Here is an 18,102-nt window from a genome sequence, read left to right on the forward strand (position 1 = left end):
TTCTGAACTCAAGTGCATGTCGTTTCAGTGCCGGGTACAACCAGTGGCGTGACCCGATGAAGCCGACGCAGATCCTCACCAAGCTATGCAAGGAGAACAAGCTGGAACCGCCGCAGTATCAGCAGGATAGGGTGTCGATCGGACGCTACTGCTTCACCTTCACCCACGAGGAGATCCAGACGTGGAATCAACCGACGACCTGCAAGTTCCGGGACGAGCATCTGGCACTGGCGGTTCTACACCGGTGGGATGAAGTTCCTCGAGTTGGATGCAAGGTTTGTAGGAATGTTTCAGTTCATAGAACCTTAGATATTGACCTGAAGTCTCGTTTGCAGATCGTTCCGGAGCACATCGAATCGCGATCGTTGTACAGCACTGATAAACCGGGCATCGAACAGGGCAAGCTGGAGATGTGGGTCGACATGTTCCCCATGGATATGCCTCTGCCGGGACCTCCGGTCGACATATCGCCTCGGAAACCCAAGTCGTACGAACTGCGAGTGGTCATCTGGAATACGGATGACGTAGTGCTGGAGGACGACGCGTTCTTCACCGGTGAGAAGATGTCTGACATCTATGTGAAAGGGTAAGTCTCTGTAGATGTATCAAGACGTACCTAACCTAAGCTCAACATTCTTCCAGGTGGCTCAAAGGTCCGCAGGACATCCAGGCGACGGACATCCACTACCGCTCACTCACCGGCGAAGGCAACTTCAACTGGCGGTTCATCTACCCGTTCGAGTACCTGGCGGCCGAGGAGCGGATCGTCCTCTCCCGGAAGGAATCGCTCTTCAGCTGGGACGAAACCGAAGTGAAGATCCCGGCACGTCTGGAACTCCAGGTCTGGGATGCCGACCACTTCTCCGCCGATGACTTCCTGGGAGCCATCTCCCTAAATCTGAACCGCTTCCCGCGAGGTGCCAAGTCGTCCAAACTGTGCACCCTGGACATGCTCAAAACGGACAACGTGCCGACGGTGAACATCTTCAAGCAGAAGCGCGTCCGCGGCTGGTGGCCGTTCTTCATCAAGAAGGAGAACGACGAGATGGAGCTGACCGGGAAGGTCGAGGCGGAGATTCACCTGCTGACGAAGGACGAAGCGGAGAAGAATCCGGCCGGGTACGGACGCAATGAACCGGATCCGCTGGAGAAACCGAAGTAAGTATATGGGGCATTGAGGGGCATGTAGGAGATCTAGAGGGGGCTCTAAAGAGGGTATCGAGGTGGTTTAAAGAGGAATGCGGATTAAAAAGAGGTTTCAGGGTGTTGAAGGGGGCAACGTTGGGTCTTAGGAGCAATTGAGGAGAGGACGAAAGAGGAGTTGAAAAGCAAAACTGGGTCTCCGGGTTTAAAGAAAAGACTCATGGAAGTTTAAAGAGAGCAGAATTTAGGTGGGAAGCTAAGCAACAGAAATATAGATGGCCTAAGAGATGTTGCAAGAGAGGTTCAATGGAGATCTCAGGGAGAGGCAAATAGAGTTTCATCGGGGATTTCAAGGTAGTTTCAGGGGATTTAGGGGAAAAGGGATTCATCAGAGTTTCGAAAGGACTTTAGAGGAATATGAGAAGGGATTCAGGAAGGTTTCACCCCAACACCGCCCCTCCCCCCAGATATTCCTTACATCTGTCCATGAATCCCCTTGAAAGCCCGAAAACTCCATAAAGCCCTGTGATATTGCTTCGGAACTCCTTTTCTTTACAGTATATAAAATAAGTTAACTGTAATAAAGTGTTGACCAATTTTAGCCAAGTTATCAAAGCTTCCATCTCATCCAAATCGAAGCAACCATGGTGGGTGGATAAAAGCTCCCGTTGACGACGCCTCACCTCCTCCATCCGAGCAAGCTTTGAAAAAGCTTCTTCTCAATCTTATCACTTACTCACCACGCTCTCTCGTTGCATTCTCCCCTCCCGACACAGCCGACCGGATGCATCCTTCATGTGGTTCCTGAATCCTCTGAAATCGATCCGGTACATCATCTGGCACAACTACAAGTGGCGCATCATCAAGGGTCTCATCATCATCGGGTTGGCCATCCTGTTACTGCTGTTCTTCTACGCCATCCCGGGCTACTCGGTCAAGCGGATGCTCGGGGCGTAATGTGAGCAGTTCTTCTGTTTACAGCCAACATCTGGAACAAATCTGCGTTTGTTTCTTCCTTTTTGGACGCAGGAATTTTGTCCGATTTTCGTTTTGAAGACTGTCTTTTTCACCGAATGCTTTAACATAGGACTACGCTTTCGTTTAACTTTGTATCGAAGTAGGCGTCTGTTTCGAGTCGTGATAATTTTCTTTTGATTTGAAGTAAGTATAAACACTTTTATTCAGAAAATCGTTTAGTAGACTTCTTAAGAAAATAACATCGAACAGCAGCACAGCGTAATTGCATATCAGTATTACCAGACCATTATAGTAGAAAGGAATCAAAGTAGGCGATTTACGCGTAGAGGGTGACCAAAGGTGTACAAACTTTAGAAAAAGAAAGGTAAACAAAATAATGACGTTTTGTAAATAGAGTGACCAGAACAGGTATTGTTTTCTCCGATCAAGTCTTTTTGCATTTTCTATAGGATTCAATCCAACTTTTGACTCGCACGTAGCGAATGAAAATCACAATCAGAACTTTTTCAATCTTTTCAAAATCAAATTTTGCCAATCATTCAACCTATGGACAGCAAATCATACTACTTCTGAGCTTACTAAAGCCTGGTAGTTAGTGTGCGATTAAAACTAATGAATCTAGATATCAAATTCTCGTGGCATATCGCTCGAAACCTTATACAGACAGTAGCGAAATAGAGAGTGAGCTTCAAAAGTCAGACCAACCAAGCCGACGATTATTACCACAGATTTGTTAACAAAGAAAAACTGATAAAATCCCCACCCAAGTTTGCACGAAAGTATCAAGTTTTAAACGTAAAGAAATCATTGTTACCGCATATTTAAAGAGAATGTATTTTATTCTAATATTAGGATAGCTGACAGCTGTCAAATTGACAGACGTCAAACTGACAGCGAGCGCTAATGTAAACAGATTTTAAACAATGTTGAAGCAGCTTCAGATTTTCTATACTATTCGATTTTTGTTCGACACTCTTGTTCGCTCCGCATATTTTCATATTTCAAGGTACGTTTTTGAAAACGTTGCTATAGATCTTATACAACTCTAAAGCTTTATTTTCTCTACCAACAACTCTACACCCTAAACATGTAAACAATGTAAACACCAAGTAAAAATGAAACAAAAACACGATGCAGCTACTATCTCCCATAGAGAATCAATCCACCAACAGTTTATCGAAGAAGGATCAAACTATTACTCTTAAAATTTAAAAACAAACTAACTTGAAAGTTGAAATATTTCAAATTTTAAAATACAAACACAATTTGACACATACACACTAAACTAAAAACAAATCACGAACACTCTTTACTTATGAGCATAAATAAAAAAACAAAAACATCCCATTCAAGCAGCGCCTACTGTTGATCGATCCGAACCTCCAGGAAAATGGCGTCGTCCCGGATGTAGTGCTCGGACCGCAGCACCTGATGCGGAATGTGGATGTTCTGGTTCTTGTCGTAGCTCTGGTGCTTCCGTCGAGCCACAATCGTCCGGGAGTAGTCCACCTTTGGCTTGGAGCGGTCCTCCGGCTGATCCCGCAGCGTAATCGTCCCACTCAGAACGCACGGCCACTCCAGCAGATTGTCGTAGAACCCGTTGACCACGACCAACCCGACGATCATGTTGCGTCCGCGCCACGTTCCAATTCCATTGAGACTCGCCTCCAACTGTCAAAACAAATGTCAGTCAACGCAATCATCGTAGTAAGCTGCTGCTTCATCTTACCCGCAACGTGTATCCAAATGACCGGTTGCTGAACATTGGGCTCTTAAGCATGAACTCGCTCTGCTGAGACTCCTTGAAACGCTTGTCAAACTGGTCGATCCGCCAAATGAGGTGCCCTTCCGTGTTCTGAATCACCACCAGCTTCTCCTGGTGCTGCAGGTGCACCTGCAAGTCATCCAAGCTCTGCTTCGTGTAGTAAGTTTCCCTCCGATACTTCTCCAACGTTTTCTGCAACTTCTCGCTGACGTCCTCCGTTTCATTCACAGTGTTCAGCACACCCTTCAGCTCGTAGTCCAGCTTGGCTTGCTTGTCCAGCTGTTCCTGGATCACCAAACGCATCGGATCTATCTCACCCCGCAGTTCAAACATCTGCTTCCGGACCTCGTCCTGAAAAATCCTACAACGATTCCACCGGTAAGTACTTGCCTTCACTCTCATCATCCCTCAACCTACCTGATTGAGTTGTGATGATCCTCCAGCACCATATCCACCGTCTGCATCTTACTCTCCAACTCCTCAATCGCCGCCTCACTCTTCCCCTTCAGCATCACACCCACCTGTTGCTGCGTCCCTTCCCCTCCACTTCGCTTCTGCTCCCCCTTCAAATTCTCCACCTCCGTCTGCAAATAATTCAACCGACTTTCAACCATCACCAACTTCGCGTCCTTCGGTTTCTCTTCCCCCTCCTTCCCCGCCATCCCCTCCACCCGATTGAACCTCGTCGTCAACTCCAAACGCCACGCCTCGATCCTCTCGTACTCCCTCATCAACCGATTAATGTCCAACTTGCACCGCTCCACGTCCACACACCTACTATCCGTCTCCTCATTGATACACTTCTTCAACGCGTTCAGCACATCGCCTACCTTGGCCGTCCACTCGTCGCCCAGCTGCGTACGCTTCTTCAGCTGCCCCAAATCCGTAATGAGCGACAGTCGCTGTCGGATCTCCTCGTTCAGAGTTGCCCTCAGTCCGACAATTTCCAGCTCCAGTTCGTGGATCTTGTCACCGGTTGCGTCCTGCTGATGGGTGGCCGCCACTTCGCCGAATCCCGCCGGACACCGGTTCAGGTGTCGGTCCATGTCCTTCAGGGCGACGTACACTCCGCACCCGTTGGAGCACTTGGCCAGTATCTGACCGCAGTCGGCTATGTGGGACTGAAATGATGAAAGGGGAGTCGATGTGAGTGAAATGGAGTTATCAGTTATCTTATCAGTGATACGCAATCGAGGCGAAATCAGGCATAGCGGTATGGGCAAAGGAAGATTTACAATTAAAAATACCCTCAAAGTAGTACTGAAGATATTCACGTAAGAATTACTGTTTTTAGGCAGCAGATACATTCAATTTGTTATTTCTCGAGAAGGTCCTTGATCCTTCTTCTTTTCGACAATCTTCAGACATCTCTAAGTATCTCTATGGATGACTACTCGTTATTTGTCATTCAATTCTGAGGGAATTTGGCTTATGGTTGTCGATGAGAATCGCCCAGCGCAGCGACCCGATGCACTGCAGCACGTCCGACGTGGCCGAACACTGAGCGAAAAAGGAGGCAGAGCCGTAGCCTGCTATGACCTCGTCAGCAGCTGTCAGTCGATAGCGTATAGGCTGGGTAGACAATGTGCGTGCATTATCAATTTCCTGTTAGCATATTAAGGGACAATACTCTAAACACACTGACACAGTTTCTTGTAGCAGTAACTTCAACTATACAGCCTCCTGAGCTGCCTCTGCATTTCTGCAAGAGTGGCAAACCCGGCTTCCGCTGTTGTTAACCTTTGTTAACGAGTCGTTACTAAGGACAAACAAGACTGCTTAGGGCACGTCCGGAGGCACGGGACACGAATGTCTTGGAACACGAAACCACTATGTGACTTCCGATTATCCCGATTCTCGGCCCAGTCTGCATTAGAATAACCGGTCTAACCCAAGGTCTAACCTTTCTTGCTTAGACGTAATCGGTAGTCGATTGTCCCCTTGAGGTACAGTACCACACGTTTCAATTCGTTACAATCCTCATGTTTGGGATGATTTGTCTTCTTACCCAAGATCGATACTGCGATTGGCCTACTGTTCACAGCTATATACAGAGGACTTTCCCGATGTGGTACTCTGCGTTGTTGGAGTTATTGAGTCTTTTGCGTCCTTGCGCAACCAAGCAAGCCTTGAACCACGCTATTTTTTCGCATGATTGTATACACCCATTTGCATCCAACAGCCTTTCACCCTGGATTGAGATCAGCCAACGGCTAGGTCTTGTAGGCATGAATCGACTCCAGCTCTTCGGTCATCGCTTTCCTCCAATTCTCCGCATACGGGGATGGCATGGCCTTTCGAAAATTCTTCAGTTCGATCGCAGGTAGTCCACAGTTGAAATCCACTGGCAGACACTGGTCAGGATCTGGATTACTATCACCTTGCCGTAACCCTGTGCGAGATTCGAAGGGACTCGAGAGTGTCCATGATACTTGAACTACGCGGATCACTCAATCCATCGTTGCCTTGATCAATCGTATCAGTTTATCCAGGGATTCGTACTCGTGCATAATCTGCCATAGCTGTTCTCGATCGATTGTATCATACGCCGATTTGAAATCGATGAACAAGTGATGTGTGGGCACGTTGTATTCGCGGCATTCCTCCAGATGGATGGCGAATATCTGGTCCGTTGTAGCGCGTACATCCGTGAATTCAGCCAGATATTTCCTCACGAACTCTCTTGCAATCGCTGATAGACGGCTTCATAAAATTTGAGAGAGTATCTTGTAGGCAGCGCTCAGTAGTGTGATCGCGCGATAGTTCCCGCAATCCAACTTGTCGCCCTTTTTGTAGATGGGACACACGATACCTTCGATCCAGTCCTCCGGTAATACTTCCTCCTCCCAAATCTTGGTAATGACCCAGTGTAGTGCTATCACCAGTGCTTCTCCATCGTATTTTAGAAGCTCGCTTGGTAGTTGATCTGCTCCAGCGGCTCTGTTGTATTTCAACCAGAAAACCTCCTCCTTAATCTCATGGAGGTCAGGGGCCGTGAGTCTTTCGTCCTGTGCACATACTCCTAGATCTGTTAACACGCCACCTTCGGTACTTGCAACGTCGCCATTGAGGTGTTCATTGTAATGCTGCCACCACTTCTCGACCACTTCACGCTCGCTCGTGAGAATATTCCCGTGATTGTCTCGGCACATGTCGTCTTGTGGCGCAAAGCTTCCGCGCGAGCGGTTCAGCTTCTCGTAGAGCTTTCGTGTGCCTTAGCGCTGTACAGCTCTTCCAACGTTTCACGATCCCGTGAAGCTGGCGCTTCTTTCTCCCGAAGGCTGAGCTCTATCTGTTCCGCGCCTGTCTATAACGTGCCTCATTCGCCCTCGTACGGTGTTGCAACATTCTCGCCCATGCTGCATTCTTCTCGTTTTTCAGCACTGTTCGATTCTATGATTCGGAGTCGCGAAGCCTAGTGCTGCACCCGAGGTACTACCTATGGCGGATCGGATGTCCCTCCAGCCATCTTCAAGTGTAGCTGCGCCAAGCTGCTCTTCCGTTGGTAGGGCCACTGCTAACTGCTACGCGTAGTCTTGAGCCACTTCCACGTTACGCAGCTGCTCGATGTTGAGCCGCGGCGTTCGACTTCGACGCGTGATAATGACTGTCGAAAGTTTTAAGCTCATGCATACAACGTCTAAGTAGTGATCCGAATCTATATTCGCACTGCGGTATGTGTGGATATTTGTTATTTATATCCGAGAAGAATTTACCGTCGATTGGTGTACTCCATACCATTCCCAAATAACCACTATATTTCGCCTTTTTGGCTTTATAGGACTATAATACGGTCAATATAGAGCAAGTAGGTTCTATACTAGCACTGTATTGGCACGTAAGGCGAATAATAGTGCCTTATGGTTACTTAGGTTATCTATCCTCAGGATTTTTATCATGATGCAGCACACCGAGGGTGTAAAGGATCTTTCAAGCATTCAGTTCGGCTTCCGGAAGGGTAGACGTCATCTTGTCGGTTACAGGGAGTGTTAGAGGAGGGGGATTCGCTACTGTGCAGTACCCAGACAACAAGAACTCTTATCAAAAACCATAAAATCAGTGGTTTCCAATACGGATCACAAGAATTTCACGAGAATCAATCGAAAGTGCTAGGAAGAAGTGAACATGTTTTTTCGGAATGGTCATCCCAAGAAAAAGTATCTTCAGTGGTTTACAATTTATGCTCACGGGTCACGCGAATTTCTTAAGAACCGAAGGTTTGAGAACTAAATGAAATTATTTGTCTGAACTTTTAGGAGATCTCAGGTGGGTTTACAGGTTCTCAAGAGCCCACAGAGGCAATTCAGGAGGTCTCAGTTCCATTACAGGTGTTCTCAGGGAGATCCAGGGTGTCACAGGGGCGGTACAGGCGGCCTAAGAGGCATTTTAGAGGTTCTCAGTGGGTTTCAAAAGGGACTCCAGAGGTTTTAAAAGTTTCTAGGGAGTTTCTAGGGTTCTCAAGGGATTATAAGAATGGTCCAGGAGGAGTTCCAAGTGGCCCTAGGGCGATCTCAGGAAGGCTCAGAGGCGTTGCAGATGTTCTAAGGAGGTTCCAGCGGGTTCCAGAGTCATTTCAGGAAGTTTCAGGGGATCTCAGGGGCGTTCCAGGGGTTCTCAGGGGGTTGAGGGAAATCTCAAGAGGCCTTATGGGTGCTTTAGAAACACAAGGGACATCTAAATGGACAAAATTTGGTCTACGTGATTTATGAACAGATCCATATTAGATCACTCTACGCCAAATAGACCGTTACCTCAGCTTGGGAACCACTAAGCTTTGTAACACCCCTTAACTGTAAGAAGTGATCCTTGAGGACTCATAGGACTTTTAGCATCTTGAAAAATTTGCATGGCCCGTAACCCCAGATTGGAAACGACTGAGGTTTACATCACCAGTGTATTGTAATAAGTACTACTTAAGATGCAGAATCTTAAAAATATTCACACCTTCTCCTCGGACTTTCGGTTCTTGCGAAATTAGCATGGCCCGTGATACCAGCTCGAGAGCCACTGAGTTTTGCAACGCCACTTTATTGTAATAGTTGCTTTTTCAGACGCAGAATCTGAAATTCATTTTCATTTTCTCATGGCAATCTAAATTCTTGAGAAATTAGCATGGCCCGTGACCCCTGATCGTAAACCTGTGAGCTTTACAACACAACTTTATTGCAATTTGTGCTCCGTGAGATCCAGAATCTAAGAAGCATTTACAGGGGATACTCAAAATATCTGGGACAGGTAAAATTTTGATTTTTTTTTTAAATTTTCAACTCGCTGTAACTTTTCGAAAAGGGCATCAAATATTCTCAAATTTTTACTGTAAGTTCATCAACTAGTTGTGTATTAGTGGTTCAAATTTGGAAAAGATCGGGCCATTCTACACGAAGTTTATAAAGATTCTAGAAAAAGGTATAATTATCCGATAGCCAACTTTGAACTGTTATATCTCCGGATTCAATGATCCGAATGCAATGAAACTTTGATAATTTATGACTTATATAATGAACTTTGAGAAACAGTTCACTTAATTTCAAATTATTAATAAGAAAAAATGTTATAGCGATTTCATTTATTCTATGTTTTTTAGTAAATTTATCTATTTTTTATATGCATCCCATTACTTTTTCAATTTAAAGCCGACTATTTGGTTACTTTCCTTTGAAATATATATATATTCAAGTCAATTAGAGGAAATTTAAATGAACTATAATAACTATCTCGAATTTTGAAACAATGATGAAGTTTTGGATAAATTGGTGTTATATTAGAAAAATAATCTAATCGTTATAATTATCTTTCGTGTAAAGAATTTTAAGTTTAGTCAAAAGTTTTTATTAGCTCATTATTTAAGTCATAAATGATCGAAATTCCATCGTATTCGGTTCATTAAATCCGGAGATATAACAGCTCAAAGTTGGCTATCAAATAATTATACCTTTTTCTAGAACCTTTATAACTTCGTAAAGAATAGCTCGATCTTTTCCAAATTTTGACCACTGATACACATATAGTTGATGAACTTACAGTAAAAATTTGAGAATATTTGATGCCCTTTTCGAAAAGTTCCAACGAGTTGAATATTTTTTGAAAAGTGAAAATTTTACCTGTCCCAGTTATTTTGAGTATCCCCTGTACATTTTCTCCAAGGAGAGTTGTTTTTTTGCAAAATTAGCATGGTCCGTAATTTAAGCTTGGGAACCACTAAACTTTGCAACACCAATTTATTGTAATAAGTGCTACTTGAGACACAGAATCTTAAAATCATTCACACCTTCTGCTCAGACTTTCAGATCTTGCGAAATCAGCATAGCCCATGGCCACATCTTGAGAACCACTGATTGTAGTAATTGCTTCTTGAGACGCATAATCTGAAAACCATTTTCACTTTCTCATCGCACTTTAGATTCTTTAGAAAATGGCATGGATAGTAACCCCATATTGGAAACCACGGAGCTTCACAACACCACTTGTATACAATTAGTGCTCCTTGCGATATAGAATCCCAATAGAGCTTGCTGACGTTTATTCACCTTTCTCTTTCAAACATGCAGGCGGAATAGGATTTGTTGTCATCAGGAAAGGTTTCCCGATGAAAACAAATCCTATCCCGCCTGCATGCTTGAAAGAGAGAGGTGAATAAACGTCAGCAAGCTCTATTAGGCATACACATAAATAGCGAACACTCAAAAAATAAATTTGGTTGAAATCGGTTGAGAATTGTTTCCGAAATCGTAGTCACCGCATCGATGTTTTTTGGAAAAACATAATTCCGAGATAATCGCGTTTAAAGTTTCAAGTTTGCACTACGCGACCAGTGAGTGAGGGAGTGAGGCGCAAAACGCTTAATCTTTGCTTGTACTGCTTGGATCTCTATGAAATTTGACGCAGCATACTTAAGAACCCATACTTTAAGATAAAAGAATTAAAAAAAATCGAATTTGTGCTCGACCTCAACATATGTAACCCCTTAATTTTATTTCGAAAGATACTTCAAAACAGTAGGCTGTGGAATTTTGACGTCTAAGAAAGAGTTGTTTATTTTGTCAAAATTAACAACTTAGCCGAAGACGCAAAGTCTTTAGGACGTGAAACAAAAAAGTTAGAAGATGGCAGACGGATAAGTTGCGAATTAGGGTAGAGTACCACTTGGGCAGCGGCCAGTATTTTGGGCACTCATCGCTATAACTCAGTCAATTCCAAACGAATTGACTTGAAATTTTGTACACGGCTAGACACTATACGTATCTCGTCCTGTTCCAAAAATTGTGTCAATTGGTTTAGAATTGGCTGAGTTATAGCAGAAAAGTGCCCAAAATAGGATCCCGGCCGAGATGGTTCCACTTCTCTATCAAATTCTTTGCAATTAACGCCTTTGATTATTACAAAAAAAAAACTTTGCCTGAGATACCATGTGTCTCCTGGCCCTTGCTGCATACCCTTAAAAACTCCTCCATAGGTTTATTTTAGAAATCCGTGCGAGAGTTTTTCAGGAAATCATCCACGGATTCCTGCAGAAGTGTTTTCAGCAAGTCTTCAAGAAAATCAAACGGGTTCCTCCAGCAATTTCTCCAAGGATTTCTTTAGAAAATCTTCAACAGACTCCTTTAGAATTTCTTCCAGGGATTATCTAGGGATTCCCCCCGGGCTTCGTTCAGGTATTCCCTCATAAATTTCTCCAAGATTTGTTTTGGGTAGATTTCTATGGATTCCTTCTGAAACTCCACTACTAATAACTTTAGAAAATATTCCAGTAATTCGTAAAAATCATCGGAATCTTCTTCAGCAATTCCTTCAGAATGTTTCTTCCAGGGACTCCTTTGGAAATTCTTTCACAGATTCTTTCATAAATTCTACCAGTGGTTTTTTTTCTGAAAATTTCTCAGAAATTCCTTCAGAAACTCGTTCAGACATTTCTCCAGGAAGTTCACCAGATATTTCTTTTCTCAAAAATTGCTCTAAGAATTATATTGAAAATTTCCGGAAATTCTTCCAGAGATTTCTGTAGGAGTTCTTTCTAGGGATCTGTGCAAACGCCTATCTATGCGTTCTTCCAGGTATTTCTAGTTTTTTTAGATTTTTTCCAAAATCCTCCAACACATGTATTGAAGCATTTTTCCAGGAAATTCCCCATACATGTGTCAGTGATTTCTTTCTAGAAATTCCACCAAGGGTTTTCAGAGAAGTTTCTCCAAGTTATTCATTAATTCCTCTGGGATTCCTTTGAGAATTTCTTCGAGTATTCCCCCAGCAATTCATCCAAAAGTACATACCAACTAAGATTTCTACAGGGATTCTACTGGAAATTTCTCCAAAATGTCCTTCAGGGGTTCTTTCAGAAATTCCTTTGGTTAGATATTTTAATCTCCAGAGACTTTATGAAGAATTTTTACAAGAAATTCTGCAAAAGTTCTTCCATGGCGTTTTTCAAATATTCTTCTTAATTTTGTTTTCACAAATTCCTCATGGATTTTTTTCGGAAATCCTTCCAGGGTTTCTCCAATAACTCTTTGAGAAATTTCTTAAATGATTCCTGCAGAAATATCTCCTGGGATGTCTTTGGAGATCCCTGCCGAATTTGTTCTGATATTCCTTCAGGGATTTTCCAAAACTTCCTCCACAAATTGCACAAACATTCTTCAGTAAGGAACTCGTGGAGCAATTTTCATAGAAGTCCCTGGAGAATTGTCTCAAAAATTTCCTTAAAAAACTTAAGGAGATACCTTCTAAAAGAAATTTTGCAAAACTCCTGGATGAATGTCTGAGATATTTTTTTTTTTTTTAAGACAATTCACCGTCTTCGACCTTGCGGGCCTCTACAGACTGAACATTACAAACATTGGACAACGGACAACACATATAACACCCAGTGGCCCAGTGGAGAATTTTCCGTTCGACGAAAAGTTTTCCCCGACTGGAGCGGGAATCGAACCCACACTCCGAGGCTTACGAGACACCTAAACGACTGACGCCACTAACCGCTCGGCCATGAAGCCCCCATAATACTTAGAATAATACCATAACAAGCACCTTAAGACACACCCTTAATTCTCAGAAAAAATATCATGAGAAACTTCTTAAGAAACCCTGCAAGAGAATCAAAGGATAAAAAAAAAACTTGAGAAAGTTATGGATACAATTTCTGGAGAGGTTGAAACAAAAATATGTATGATCTAAAACACCTCTAAGCTATATGGTTAAATGGTTAAACTAATCATGCATGTCTACTAAACTACACAATACTTAGTTTTGGATGTGCACGATGCTTTGTTACGAGTGTAGATCTAATATTATAGGTGACCTCAGATATCCCTGAACTGATTTGGTGAAAAACTCAGAGTGCACAACCCCTTCAAAGTTTGTATGGGAATTACAATGTTTTTTTCGGAAACTCATCCAGGGATTTTCGAAGGCATTCTGCCAGGAATGCCCTCGGAAATTTCTCTGAGAAATATTTCAGAAATTCTTCCATTGAAACCTCAAGATAATTATTAGTTTCCTTTAGATTTTTCTCCATAGCTTTGTAGAGGATCCCCCAGAAACTAGAAGAGGAACTTTGTTTAAAACCTTCCATAGGTTCATTCCGATATTGCTTCTTGGATTCCTAAAGAACTCTTCCAGGAATTTCTTGCGGAAAGTCTTTCACGGATTTTGTTCGGAATTGTCGTTAGAAGCTCCTCTAGAAATTTCTCCAAAAATTCCACTGGAAAAGCTTTTATTGGTTTTCTTGAAAACTTCTTCAAAGATTTTTTTCAGGGATCCGTGCAAGAATTCTTTCAGGAAATCATGCACGGGTTCCTTCAGAAATGCTTTCAGAGAATATTTAAGAAATTCAAAGGTTCCTCCAGCAATTTCTTCAAGAAATTTAGAAATTCTACCAGGGATTCTTTTAGGAAATCCACCAGAGCTTCCTTCAGATACTTCCTCGTGAATATCCCTATACAATCGTGAATAATTTCTTCCTAGAAAATTTACCAAAGGTTCCCAGAGAAGTTTCTCCTGGAAGTTCTTAAGAAGTCTCTTCTTCATTCAAGATTTTCTTCATATATCTCCCGGGATTCTCCAAAAATTCCTTCAGGGGTTCTTTCAGATATTCCTGCTAATTTTTTTTTAGAAATTACTTTGAGGAGAAATTTATTCCCAGAAACTTTTCCAAAATTGTAGGGAATTTTTCATAAATTTCAGCAAGGAATTCTACAAAAGTTCTTCCATGGCGTTTATCAGATATTCATACAGGGATTTGTTTGGAAATCCTTCCAGGGTTTTGTAAAGATTTTTTTTTTAAAGAAATTCCTTAAGGCTAAACTGGAAGCATTTCCTCACTTTTTGGTTTTTGATTTTTTATTAAATAACGAAGCAATATTTTCAAAATCGGTTTTAAACGAAATTCCACAAAAAAATGGTTTCTGCTAAAATGGAAAACATTTTCCACCACAAAAAAAATCAGAAGATACCTTGATCCATACTCTACATGTGTACGAAAACCGATTTTGAAAATATTGCTTCATTATTTAATAAAAAATCAAAATCCAAAAAAATGAGAAAATGCTTCCAGTTTCGCCATAAGTGATACCTGTAGAATTCCGTTAGAAATATTTCCTGCAATGCCAAATTTGTTCTGGTATTCCTCTCCGGATTTTTTAGACGTTCCTCCAGAAATTGCACAAACATTACTGAAGAATTCCTTGAGGAATTCCTGAAGAAGTTTCGAAGAAATCTCAGGAGAATTGTCTCAAGAAATCCCTTGAAAAACATCCGGAGGTAGCTTTGGAAACTTTCAAAAGGAATTCTTCAAAATTTGCTAATGGAATTACTGGATAAAAAATTTCAGAGCAATTCCTGGATGAATGCCTAAGACAATCCTTAGGAGAATATCTTTAAAAAACACCTAAGGATACATCCTTAATTCTCAAAAAAAAAACATCATCAGAGACTTCTGGAGGAATGTGCTATGTGATTCCAAGGGAAAAATGCTTGAGGAAAAATGTCTGCACAAACAAAGGTGCTAATGGATTTTTTTAAAGAAATTCCTTAAATAATTTCTGAGGGATAACTGGAGAATTTTCTAAAGGAATCCTTGGAAGTACTCCTGGAGATACATCTGAAGGAGTTCTCAAAAATTTCTTATTGAATTTCTGAGGAGATTGAATCCTGCATAAACAAAACAAAAATCCAGGAGAATTTCTTTGGAGAACTACTGCAAAAATTAAAAATTTCGAAGTAATTCTTGCAATAATATCTGAAAAAACTGGAGAACCCTCTGCAGGCATTAATAGAAATATTTCTTGAAAAAATCTTTGAAAAATACTAAGGACTAGATTCTGTGGTTATTTCTGAAGAAATTGCTCAGAGGTTGTTTTGAAAAACAAAATTTGAAAGAATCTATGAAGGAAAGTTTGAATAAATCCTAAGCAATGCCTGGAGAAATACTCAAAAATACTCTTGGAGAAACCCATGCAGGAACTTTCTAGAGAAATTTACAAATAAATGCCCGAGAAAATTCCTGAATAAATGGAGTAATACTTGAAGAAAACTTTGGAGAAATTCATTTTCAAGCAATAAAAGTTTCTGTTACAATTAGAGAAATTTCTTAGAGATTCTCAGAATCTGTGTGATTTTTTTCTGCAATTGCATCTTTTCAGTGAACGTTTAGAGCAATACCTAGATAAATTCCTAGAAAAATTTCTTGACAAATTTCTCGAAGAATTTTCGGAGTAATCCCAAAGAATACGCCTGTAAGTAATCTGACAATATGACTAAAGGATTTGTTTTTTTCAGAAATGTTTCAAGAAATACATGAAGGAATACAACCATGACCTTATGTAGTAGCAATCATTGATGATAATTTCTATGTTATCCCATAAGAAATCTCAGGAGGAATTTCAAAAGGAATTACTGAGGAAACCAGTGCAGCGGAACAGTTCCAAGATGAAACTTTGAGAAATTTCTAAAGAAGTCCCAAGGAAAGTACCTGGGGAAATTCTTCAAAGAATATCTGGAAGAATTGCTGGAGAATTTTTTTAAAAATACATGGAAAGCTATGATTAGAAGGGATATTAAGACGAATCTTTAGAGGAATTCTTGAAATCAGACATTTTCCCTAATTTCATATTCAGTGGTAAATATCATCTTTTGTAATTTTCTCTCAAGAAGTACTTCAATAGTCTTTCAAAAATCTTAGAAAAAAAAAACTTCCAATAAAACAACTTACAGTTTCTTCCAGAAATTTTGTTTGTTCTTGAAGCTTTTTGAGAATTTCTTCTCGCAAAAAGTCTTACCGAAATGTTATCATGAGTCGTTTTTGGAAATTTATACGTTGATTTTTCCAAGAAGAATATGTTTTACTTCGTCGATTTGTTTCAGTAAAACCCCAGCGATTTGTTAAATTAATTTCCGCGAAATTCCGCAAATTTCAGGAATTCCACCAGAAGTTCAAATTTTTTTTTGGGAAAACATTTCCGGAAATTCATTCCTTAATCCGCCAGCAAGCGCATTTCTGCACAAAAAGAAATTCTGGAAACTACAATAGACTTAAATATTAGAACGTTTAATTTTCCATATCATTTCATTTGATTTTACCTAAAAGAATTTCTGGTACGCAAAGTTGTAAGCAAGCTCCATACTGCATACAACCTGTAATTTTACAATCCGATGGAGAATTGGATGAAAGCGATAGAGGTAATTTTGTTACAGCGTACTCAACAATTTGTAACAATTTTGAACTGTGTATATTTCATTCCAACAGAATTTTAAAAAATCCTCCTGGAACTCAGTGTGAGTTCTTCCAGGATTTTTGTTTTCACTTCTTCCGAATTCCACGGCTTACGTACTCTGAGCATACGCCCTCCGATTCTTTACAATGTTGTCCAGCTGACTAAACATTCTTAACCTCTGTGCCCTGACCTTGCATGCGTTTCTCACCTTGCACTTTCGGGAATGGCGCAACTGCCCTCGACTGTCACCTGTTTTCTCTGAATCTTCAGCGCCAGTACGGCCTTTCCGATGTAGAGATCCACCTTCATTCCAACGTTCACTAGTTTCTTCGCAACTGAAAGAATCAACGAAAGATTCGCTTTTTCTTCGTCTTCTATAAATGGTAGAGTCTTCCGACCACCATGGATCGGCCTGATACATCGCGTGCAGTCCATACACTTTCTCCATTATTAGACGAACCCTGTATTCAGGCGTTTAAGGTAGTCCTATTTACCATAAAACACTTCCAAAAAGCACCTTTTCTGCTTTAAGCAACTTTCTAACTAATGAACAAAAGCCTACTGGGGTTAAACAGGTTCAACTACTCAAGTGAAAGCATTGGCAACTTAATCAGCGGCCACTTCGATTAGCTTGTGTACTAACTGGGCATGTCCAGAAAGGAGCTAGTCACACGTTCCATGTCATTGTTATTGAATTCTACTTCCGCATCCGCAAGTTTGAATAGTAGAGAAAAATCGTAGCAACCAGACACCGCACACCTTTGGGCATCTGTCTTGGGTTGCTGCGACAGAGTTGCTACCGCCGACGCTCGCCGTTCCAACAAAAAAAATCAAGCAACACATGTTTGCTTTGACCTGCATTGGAGCCGAGCCAATACGAAGAGTACCCATAGGTATTGCACGTTATCAGCAAAATTCCACCAATTTCGTCGCGGTGAGTAATGTTTACATTTTTATCGTACTGCAAGCTACTCATTTATTTGGCGCGGCTGGCACACACTCAAACTTGTTCCCCACCGCTAGCTCCGCTGATAAGTTTGATAACAGTCCTCTGAGTAGACATAGGCACACTTCGTCACCATTCATAACACAGTAATTAAAAAAGAGGTTTTCACTTTCGTTGCGTAACCTACTTGAAAGGCACCGCATACCTTTGTATACGCAATTTGGCTATCACCGTTCGTCAATTGCGACTTGCGAAACTTACCTCGATGTCGTTGTTTTCGAACCATTCGTTGCAGTAGTAGCACGACGATTTGTTAAACTTGACCTTAGTGGTTGTGGTGGACATTGCTGTGCAATACTTATCAAAATAAAAAGTTAAAAACAAAATTAAAATGAAAAATTTGACTTCGATGTTACTCCGCTCAAATTAGGCGAGCTTCTGCTGGCCGTGATTAGATCCGAGCACGACCCGAAACAGTAGGCGTTGCGCGACCGACGGCTTCATTCTTATCACATTTGCAGGGCCTACTATTGCACATAGCTTGGTCGTTTTTTGTTCTCCTT

The 18,102-nt window shown here is 41.5% G+C and overlaps 2 protein-coding genes across 2 annotated transcripts in view; one reads left to right on the forward strand and one right to left on the reverse strand.

Annotated features, from left to right (window-relative positions):
* The window catches only part of LOC109428456 (otoferlin), a 23,330-nt gene extending 19,857 nt beyond the window's left edge, over positions 1–3,473 (forward strand). The window contains exons 7-10 of the mRNA XM_062852281.1: positions 29–275; positions 336–586; positions 643–1,158; positions 1,920–3,473. Of these exons, the coding sequence (XP_062708265.1) occupies positions 29–275; positions 336–586; positions 643–1,158; positions 1,920–2,100 (1,195 nt within the window). The 3' untranslated portion in view covers positions 2,101–3,473. The remainder of the gene's footprint in view (positions 1–28; positions 276–335; positions 587–642; positions 1,159–1,919) is intronic.
* LOC109428455 (TNF receptor-associated factor 5) lies at positions 2,940–18,058 on the reverse strand. The gene is made up of 4 exons (XM_019704219.3): positions 17,801–18,058; positions 4,304–5,007; positions 3,851–4,247; positions 2,940–3,792 (listed from the first exon to the last, which is right to left on the reverse strand). The coding sequence occupies exons 1-4, from the start codon at positions 17,882–17,884 to the stop codon at positions 3,481–3,483; spliced, it is 1,497 nt and encodes a 498-aa protein (XP_019559764.2). The 5' UTR covers positions 17,885–18,058; the 3' UTR covers positions 2,940–3,480.
* Between the last annotated feature and the right edge of the window lie 44 nt (positions 18,059–18,102).

Source organism: Aedes albopictus, chromosome 1 (assembly GCF_035046485.1).
Source record: "Aedes albopictus strain Foshan chromosome 1, AalbF5, whole genome shotgun sequence".
Classification (NCBI taxonomy): Eukaryota; Metazoa; Arthropoda; class Insecta; order Diptera; family Culicidae; genus Aedes; species Aedes albopictus.